The sequence below is a fragment of the Diplotaxodon limnothrissa genome, linkage group LG16 (assembly GCF_057381915.1).
Source record: "Diplotaxodon limnothrissa isolate DT_005_m linkage group LG16, D_limnothrissa_male_GT1.1, whole genome shotgun sequence".
Taxonomy (NCBI): domain Eukaryota; kingdom Metazoa; phylum Chordata; class Actinopteri; order Cichliformes; family Cichlidae; genus Diplotaxodon; species Diplotaxodon limnothrissa.
This window is the reverse complement of record NC_140611.1, coordinates 31,509,217-31,518,982: the sequence shown is the minus strand read 5'-3', so window position 1 is coordinate 31,518,982 and position 9,766 is coordinate 31,509,217. Positions and strand designations below refer to the sequence as shown.

General features: G+C 38.9%; 1 protein-coding gene across 1 annotated transcript; it reads left to right on the top strand.

The window, feature by feature from the left end:
* Positions 1 to 4,689: 4,689 nt before the first annotated feature.
* LOC146616483 (uncharacterized) lies at positions 4,690 to 6,711 on the top strand. Its single transcript, XM_085374601.1, has 4 exons — positions 4,690 to 4,797; positions 5,186 to 5,353; positions 5,745 to 5,840; positions 6,394 to 6,711. Exons 1-4 carry the CDS (start codon positions 4,690 to 4,692, stop codon positions 6,709 to 6,711), a joined length of 690 nt encoding a protein of 229 aa, XP_085230727.1.
* Positions 6,712 to 9,766: the final 3,055 nt, after the last annotated feature.

Sequence of the window (9,766 nt, the reverse complement as noted above, 5' to 3'; positions counted from 1 at the left end):
CTTTAGTGTATTAAAGATCACAAAATCACTTAAAAGTGGTCGAATATGTTATATTGTTGAATATAATTAAAGACAAAACCGCCTTCATCACAGCTTTCCATAAATTGATCTTTATTGATTCATTCAGAAAAAGTTTTGGTAGCTCATTTTCAGAACAGCAGCTTCAGATTTCTTCTTAGACAGAAGATTTACAGCACAGAGAAAAAACAATAAAGGGGAAAATAGGACGGGTAAATTTCAAGTTTGTTATTTAAGTTATTAAGCTTAGCAACACACCTATTAACATTAGTTTGAAACGGTTAACATTAACAGACTGAACTGGACTTAATAACAGGAGTGCATATAATCTTAGTAAATTATTGTGGTGAGTATCAGCTGCGCTGGGTATGTAAATCGGGCCATCCAGCTGCGGTGCTGATTCGACGTCACTCGTGCCAAAAATCCGGACAAATGTCACTTGATCAAGGAGCAGATCTGCATCAGATGAGATCAGCTGACTACGTGTGTGTGTGTGTGCTGTGCAAAAAATGTTTTTGAACATTAACAAGTCGTCTTTGTGCACATATTGTTTACAGATATCAGACTGCAAAGAGCGCTACAGAGAGTCAGCATTTCACCAGTTGTCAGTGGGTGAGTTTTATAATTTGTGTCCTAATTTAAATAAAAAATAAATACAAAGAAACTAGAGAATTTTGCCCTGAATTATTCAAAATTTTTAGATTTTTTTTTTGCAACAGAACAGACAAAATTAAATTACTGTGTGAACTTGTTGGCATAATTATGTTCCACCTAATTTAAAAATTGACATGCATTTTAAGTACAATGCGTGTAAACAGTGCATTTTGAAAAGCCAAAAGTGCAAACAGGGCTGAAATGGTTTTGACTGCAAATGTTTTAATTGCAGGGGTGAAGTTGGCCCAATGGAGTGGAAATGCAAGTTGTGTTCTGCAACTTCAAATACTCGGGGACAATTATTTTGGCACTACACTGTATTGCATACCCAATATTCACGAGTGTCCCCCCTGCCATGTCTCTATGACAGTTGCATTTGTACTTTTCCATCATTCGAGGCAATGAAAGCTCATCTGTCAAGATCACATAATGATTCACATAGAGTTGATGCAACTGAAGGAGCACGTGGTTGTTTTATATGTCCTTTGTGTAACTTCACACAGCCCTTTTCTGAGGGAATTCTGTTTGGTCACTTGAGAAATCATTTATGAAGTCATGAGATGGTACCATGCCCATTCAAAAACTGTAATTACAGAACAAATAGTTACTCAGCATTTAATGCACACAAAAGTAGAAAGCATAGTGGTGATTCAGGCTTTGGTGAATGTGTTGTATTGGCATACAACGATAGCGCCCCAGAGCTAGTTGCAGCAGAAAGTCTTCGGGAACCTGCTGAAACTCACAGTCCAGGGTCTGCAGACACATTTGATCTCGATGAGATAAACAGTCAGTGTGACCCAGACATGTTAAAGGCCCAGCTGAACCATAACTTGGCATCGTTATTTCTAAAGATGCAATCTATTCTTCATGTGTCAGAAATGGCATCTCAGGAAATAGTGGAACATTTGACTCAGATATTTTTCTTGTCCCAACCGATACTCAAACATGACATCAGAGAGGTCTTAGAGAGTCATGATATCACTGTCAGTGAAGCAATTCTAAATGAGGTTGTCAGTACTGTTATGGACTGCAATGTTATTGTCAGTGCCACAGCTAAGGGGAAGCCGTTATCCTCAACCAAGAGAAGGAAAACCTTCATCGAAAATAATTACCCTGTGGTAAAGCCTGTACAGTATCTGCTACAGCCAGGACACACAGCAGTACATGTTCCCATTCTCAAAATGATACAAAAAATCTTCAGTCATACAGATATTCTTGATAAAATTAAAGAAACAAAGGTGGCACAAAACGGTGTCTATGTAAGCCACCAAGATGGTTTGTACTTCAAAGAGAACACATTCTTGTCTTCAGATGAGTTCAAAATAACACTAATTTTGTACATTGATGATTTGGAGATAGCCAATCCACTTGGCACATCGCGCAAAATACACAAAATCTGTTCAGTATACTGGATGCTTGCTGATCTTCCCAGTAAATACCGGTCAGCCTTGCATGTGATTCAGCTTGCTGCTTTATGTAAAGTGGCTGACATCCAGACATTTGGGTATGAAAAAGCACTTGGTCCTTTGTTGAGAGACCTCCGTACCCTTGAACAAGATGGGATATTTATTGAGTCTATTGGTAAGGTAGTCCAAGGAACAGTCATGTGTGTGGTGTGTGACAATCTTGCAGCCCATGAGTTGGCAGGCTTTTCAAAGTCTTTTAGAGCAGAACACTTTTGCAGGTTCTGCACAGCAACACAAGTTAAACTTCAGACTCATGAAGTTGCAAGCGGCGAGTTCAGTCTTAGGACAAAAGACAGCCATAATAGTGATGTGCATGCCGTAATGCATGGGGTCAGTCGGAGTCAAAATGGTGTTCAGGCAGATTGTGTCCTGAGACAGCAACTAGAGCATTTTCATACTGTCACTGGCTTTCCACCTGATGCCCTCCATGATCTTTTGGAGGGCATTGTGCCTACAGAGCTCGCCCTGTGTATTGGAGAGATGATCCGTCGCAAATACTTCACCCTTGAATGTTTGAATGACAGAATTCTGTCATTTCCCTACCAAGGAACAGACAAGCTTGAGAAACCTCATAAAATACCACAGAGCTTTGCTTTAAAGAAAAGCATTGGTGGTAATGGCCATGAAAATGCCACATTGCTTAGACTGCTCCCTTTGATTATTGGAAATGCTGTTCCTGAAGAGGATGGGATATGGACTGTGCTAATGGACTTAAAAGAGGTAGTAGAGTTATCACTGTCTTCAGAATTCACAGAGGAGTCCATCCAGTATTTACAGTCGAAGATCCAAGATCATAGACAGATGCTGAAAGAAGCCTTTCCAGATTTCAAACTCCGTCCTAAGCATCACTACATTGAACACTATCCTGACCTTATACGTCTTTTTGGGCCCCTTGTACACTTGTGGACAATGAGGTTTGAGGGAAAACACAGTTTTTTCAAGAGAGTTGTACACGATACACAAAACTTTAAAAATGTGTTAAAAACACTCGCCGACAGGCATCAGTACATGGTAGCATCTCATCTCAGTGCCTCAGGATTCTTCAGACCTCACCAGCAAGCATCAAATGTCTCCTCTGTACTGGTATCAATGCTTCCAGATGTTGCAAAGACATATGTTAAACAAATAACAGCAAGCAGTGTTATTTACAGCACATCAAAGATCTGCATTGATGGAACTGATTATAATGTAGGAATGTTTTTGTCTGTTGGACAAGAGGGAGGACTGCCTAAGTTCTGTAGAATTGAACAGGTTCTCCTGGTTAATAGTAGTGTTGTCTTTCTTTGCCAAAGGCACATATCGCACTACATTGAACACCTGAGATCTTACGAACTTTTCCCAAATAATCTGGCTGTTCACACCCCATCAGAGCTAAATGACAAAACACCTCTCTGTGCTTACAACGTAGATGGAAGATTGCTCTTGACACCAAAACGTTTCATATTATTACATTGAAGATTTATTGAAGCAGGTTAACAGCTGACTTCAACATTCTCTTGGAGCTGTGCTGGGCAGTGGGTCCATGAATAAACTGCCTCACTCCAGCAGGTGTCCTTCCATACTTCCCATCGTTCAAGTGAGGCTATGGACTTGTGTACATTGTTTGTATCACGTTTACTCTCCATAAAAATTAATGTTTGTTCTTTTTTTTCCCTTTTTCTTTTTTTTTTCTTCCCCTAGGAACCAAAAGATGGCTGCTGCCCAGAAGCATGTGCTGCGTGTGTATGTTGAACGAGACACCGCCCTGAAACTTACTCTACTTGAGCGACCAAAGTCAGTGGAGGAGCTGAAAGAAATAATTCAAGAGAGGTTCAAGCCAAGACTGGATGGGGACTTTAGCCTTCACTATGAGGATCCGGACTTTGATGGTGATCTTTGTCTCCTTGTGGACATCCAGGAGTTACCAGAGAAGGGCACATTAAGAGTTGTCAGACCTGAAAGCGACACCTTCTCTACTGCATCTTCTGACACAGACATACTCCCACATGTACCTGCGATACAGCGCCAGAAGAGTTGGCCTGATGAATTTGTTGTTCCTAGTTTTGGTTATGAAATGGATCATATACTAGAAGAAGGAAATCAAGTTTATGAAGAATCAGGAAAATTGCTGAAGTTAAAGAGATCACAGAAGAGTGAAATCCTTAGAAAAATGGCAGAAACAATCTACAGTTTTAAAGCATACGCACATGACAAGGAATTGGCAATGGCTGCTCAAGCTTTGATTAGAGCTCATCCATGTCTCAGAATGACAGCTGGTGAAGACGGGGCGTTGGGATGGAAACGCCACATGGGGTACAAGCTTGCATCTTACCGTAACAATCTGGCCAAAGCTGGGGTTGCAGAAGTAGCCATCAACACAGGGAGGCGGAGCCAAAACAACCCCAACAATGATCACCCCCATCAAAACATAAAGAAAGCTCGAAAAGCTGAGGTCAACTACATCACTAACCTACCGAAGGATCAAACCCCAGCCTCTCTGGAAAAAATGAGAGAACAGATCATGCATGAAGTCGAAAAGACTGAGAGAAACTACTTGGTCATAGGCAAGCTCATGGACACAACCTATGCCCTACGTCGCCAAGAAATTGTTGGAGCTGTTGTAGCTCCACGAGTGAGAGACGTCGTGGACAGAGGGCCAGCCCTACTTATAGAGTCACAGGTAAAAATAAAATAAAATTAAAAATGTGTGTGTGTGTGTGTGTGTGTATATGTCTGTCTGTCTCTTTACTGTTCTCCCAGTTTTTAAAAGTCTAGATTTTCAAACAATTTACCAAAAAGCAAATGGCAGATGTAAAATGACAACACATCACTGTGATGTTTTTTTTTCTTTTTTTTCCCCATTCATAGTAAACAAAGTCTCTAGAAGTTTATTTATTTAAATTTCCTTTAGATAACATTACAAAGAATGACGAATAACTTTCTATTTTGGCCTTGGTTCTGATTAGAATTTCTCTGGTTTTGCTAACCTGAGAACTTTTTAAAATACATTCACAATTCTGTTCCTAATTCATCTTTGTTCATTTCTGTGTATTTCTGTTCATGTACAGGTGGTGGCAGAGTTCCACCGAATCAACAATGTTAACCTGCGCACTCAATTCTACAAGGAGCTGGACAGACACACCCCTAGACTCATCACTTTGTTCCGAGACAAGGCCATCAAGACTGGCAAGATTGCAGAGGAGCTAGCAAAGCTCATGAGAATTTATGACATTCGGGTAAATTTTTCATTTCACATGATTCAGGATTACATTAACCGATGGTTTGTACACAGCTGTAAGAAGCCATAGTGTCAATTGCTTCAACTGTGCTCCGAGATTAAGTGATTATGCCATGGATACAAGGTTGTCATTTTAGGAGAAGGACATCTTGACAAAATCTATCCTATCAAAATATCCAAAAAAATCCAAAATACAGAATTTACCATCTATGGCTAGGGTAGGGTAGGGTAGGGTTACCCTTCTAGATTGACAAGTTTAGCCCGTTACACAAAAAGTTTGGACACCCCTGATCTATAACAATGACAATCAGAACATGGCTATCCAACACTTTGTTTTTACTCTGCATTTGTGTAAATACTATTCTAATAGATATTGTATGTTCATCTAGGAACAGCATGATGTAAATACAAGACGGGCCCTCGTCCTTCGTGCACTTCCTGTGTACCTGCGTGAAGATGCCTCCATGTTATTCAGGACTTGTGATGTAAGTGTACTGGCCTCAGCATCAACCCCTTTGCCTAGCTGTTCAGTCAAACATATGACATCGCTCAGAACTCAAGGAGAACCAGGGTATATATCAGGAAGGAGGTTCAACACAGTCCTCATCTGACTTGTTTTCTCCCATATATCAACTATTGTTGAATAAGATTGCAAGAAGATTGTTACGCATAAACCAGAAAACATGAAAATAGTTGAAAGATTATTATACAAAAAAAATCTGCAGATAAAAACTATCTCCCTTTTCTATTTTTTTGGAGGTGCCATGTTGTGGTCAGAGAAATGTTTGGTAAATAACAAAAACAAAAATCTTGGCATATATTTATTATTGAAAACATTTATTTAAACATATGTTTTGAAGTCAAACCGAAATTAAGATTATTGTAATGCATCATGATGTATCGCCATATCAAATTAAATCGTTGACATTATAATCCTAAAAGAAACGTGTGACTTATGAAGATTCACACCTCTAATCAATAGCATGATTTGTGTCCTTGTGGGGCTGAACTCATTCTTGTATTATTTTTGTTTTGCAGTCAGCAGATGGTCCAGACCTCACTGACACTCCTGTGGCTCTGCTGACAGTTGTCACGGATGACACTACTGATTCGGCCCTCTTCAGTCCCGAAAGCATCTGCATTGTCATTGAGGATGAAATACTTGTGAATGGTCCCACAAATCTGGCTGAGTCATTTCTCCTGCTCTTTGGGTACATCTATGCACTAGACCTACAATACCCAAAGAAACTTGAGCTTACATTCACATTTATCCAGAAGGTTGTGATGTGCCTTGAGGACAACAAACCACTGAAAGGGCGTCTACTGACACTGAAGAATGATTTGTTCAATGAGTGAATCACTCAGAATGGACTACTTGTTGAGCTGAGTATTGAGGAAGCTTTTTTTTGTTTGTTTTTTTTCCTAATCATTGGGCTTTTCTACTTCTAATTTAAAGTGAATGACTGCTCATTTTGTGGACTATTCATGTTTAACGTTGTGTTGCCTAATACCTCAATGCACTACCTGATGTTTGTTCCCAGTTATGTACAGTTGTGTAAACCAGTACATGGATGCCTCATTTCTCCTGCTTTTTGGGTAGTTCTGTGCACTAGACCTACAATACGCAGACTCTCGAGCTTTTATTCACATGTATCCAGAAGGTTGTGACCCTTGGAGTCTTTTTCTCTTTTATTTATGAAGCACTTTTTTATGAGTGAGCTCTGTTGTTTGTGCCTTTTTAAAAGCACATTGTGTTTAATAAAAAGTTGTTAAATTGTTAGTGTTGTTACTTTCATGTTTTCTAACACTTTTAGCTGATTATAATTTACTGGGCAAATAGTTCAGAATTATTTGTAAGTGTATTTCCCACAGTATTTTAAAAATCTTGAAGATTAAGTGTTATTTCCCATATTATAAGTTAGAAAATATGAAAAAGTTTGAGTTCATTTCCCACATCATATGAGTTGCAATATGTAAAATATTTTGAGTGTATTTCCCACCTTAATTAAGTTGAAACATATTGAACATTTTGAGTTTATTACTCCCTAATTATAAGTTGAGGAATATCAACATTTATGAGTTAACACTGAGGTAATTTAAGGCAACTGCAACTACAATTTTTATTTTAGTTAAACTTAAAACTTTTAAAAACATCACTAGAAAATTGTTGTGTAATCTGTTACACAACAATTTTTGAGTTCTGTGAACTTATTAGGTTTTACAGTGTACAGCTTCTATTTACTATAAAGGGGTACATGTGCCTGTATATATTAAGAAAACAATACTTGATCTGTCATTATTTTCTTGGGCTGTGAAGACCCAGAATAGTATAGGTTATCCATTCAGTTAAACAGCACGATCCAAAGTATAATTTAAAAAAATAAATAAGCTGATAACAGAATCTGTTGGATGACCTACGCTGACTTATATGCTTTCAGGAAGGAAATAAAGCTCTGCTGTCTACATTTTTCTGATTTCAATAGAATATTAATTTGCTGCATTAAGTGACTTCATCCTCACTCTAACCCTGTACTCAAATTCTGTGCAGCAACAATCTCACCATTACTGTATCTTTTTTTATGTAAATACTTATTTTTGAATTAGCTGACAATAAAACCTAAGGAAATACTTTGTCCCTTGCGCAGCGTGGTGGCATCCCACACAAAACTACAAAACCGTTCACTTCAATAACATCCCACATCTTATGCCACTGTTTCATGACGCTCAGCATTATTTGCATCATCTGTGTGCCATCTTGTTACAATGTGTTCCGACGTGTTTTTTTCTCAGTCCAACTAAATCAAGAGCAATTTCCACTTGGGGGAAATAAAGTTAAATTGTTGGGTTTACCATCGTTTACATTCAAGCTTTGGTATTTGAATCTTTGTGGTCGGACTATATTCAAACATATGTTCCTAAAATGCACGCTGTTTTCGCTAAGAGGGAATATTTCTACATCGGGCGACTAAAGCTTTGAGTGCAAAGACCAGAGGAGGCCACAGTGTAGCTTTATTAGCCGGCCTGTTGTATTTAAGGGGGCAGTTGGTATTGATTACCAACACAGTATTGTGATTTATCGGCTCATGAACTGAATCCACTGTGTGTGTATTTGGTTGTTTCTCCCCACTGCAATACCAACCCCTCAATTTTGAACTCTCAGCTAGTTTTTTTTTTTTTTTTTTTCTGCCATGGCTGCAGGAAGTTTGCATGAATAATGGGTTTGGATGAGAATGTTGGCGCAGTCTCGAAAAAAATTAATCTGTATGATGCTGCATGCATTGCATTTAGTTTTAGTACATGGATGTAATAACAGCACTTGTGTCTTCCAGATTGGTGTCAGCACTAGTTCCCTTCATTCTCCTGACTCATAAACTGTCGGACAGCTTCTTGGCTTTGTTTTCTCTTAAATGTCCCCTTCAAGCACATTTCTCCTTTCCTCTCTCTGGCACTCCTGTGACAATGTTTATTTCCAGTACTTCATACATCTTTGATGCTTTTTGAAGTCAGCAGGAAGTATTTTCATCAGCTACATCACCAGTTTTTTTTTTTTTTTTCTGGCAGCACATTACACAGATCCATTTCAGCAATTCAGTCACCACTGCTGGGGGCTTGTACTGTTAAACGTGACCGTGATATTCAAGCTCTTTCTTAATGTTCTAACTGATGTGGGCTGGACCAGCGGACCAGACATTGTGGTTGGGATGCAGATGCAATCAGAGGCAAAGTATTCTTTGGATCCATGGCTGTCAGGTTGTATAAACATGTTTCCTAACACTTCAGAAGACCGATGAGTTTAGGCTTGGCAGCAAAAACTTTTGTCACTTCAATCTTTAAAATGGCCTGTAGTGACATTGAAGAGCATGCCCTATATGGCAGCTACCTTGCCAGCATGTAGATTTATGATATTTGTTATCTCTGCCTTCCAATGAGTCAAAACTGTCGGACAATTTAAAGATGAAGAAAATAACATGAATTATCCTACAGTAGCATACAGCAGACAGATCCAAAGACCTCAGTGACTGTGATAAGCACCAAAACATTAGGTCATGATTGGGTAACTGTGCAACTTTTGATTGGTGTCAGCAGTAGTACATCCCAAAGGTGGTTGAATGATATGAATCGTGAAGCAGTAAAAGTGTTTGGTGATATAGGCTTGTTGAAGAAGTCTAATCCATCAGAGGTCCTACAGAGTTGATGCGATAGCCCAAGGGAGACAACAAACATGATGGCTGACAGTTCAGGATGTGGACTGCTGAAACCTTTTTTTTTCACAATCACAGAATTTTCTGCCACAGAAAAAATTGCCATACTGTATTTCAATTTAATTCAGTTTTATTTATATAGTGCCAAATCACAACAACAGTCACCTTAAGGCACTTTATACTGTAGGTAGACCCTACAATCATACATA

What these genes read in the sequence shown, in the direction of transcription:
- LOC146616483 (XM_085374601.1), top strand. Translation starts at nt 4,690, where the DNA reads ATGGACACAACCTATGCCCTACGTCGCCAAGAAATTGTTGGAGCTGTT. An exon ending in CCCTACTTATAGAGTCACAG is followed by an intron (nt 4,798 to 5,185) that starts GTAAAAATAAAA and finishes GTTCATGTACAG; the next exon opens with GTGGTGGCAGAGTTCCACCG. An exon ending in TGTTATTCAGGACTTGTGAT is followed by an intron (nt 5,841 to 6,393) that starts GTAAGTGTACTG and finishes TTTGTTTTGCAG; the next exon opens with TCAGCAGATGGTCCAGACCT.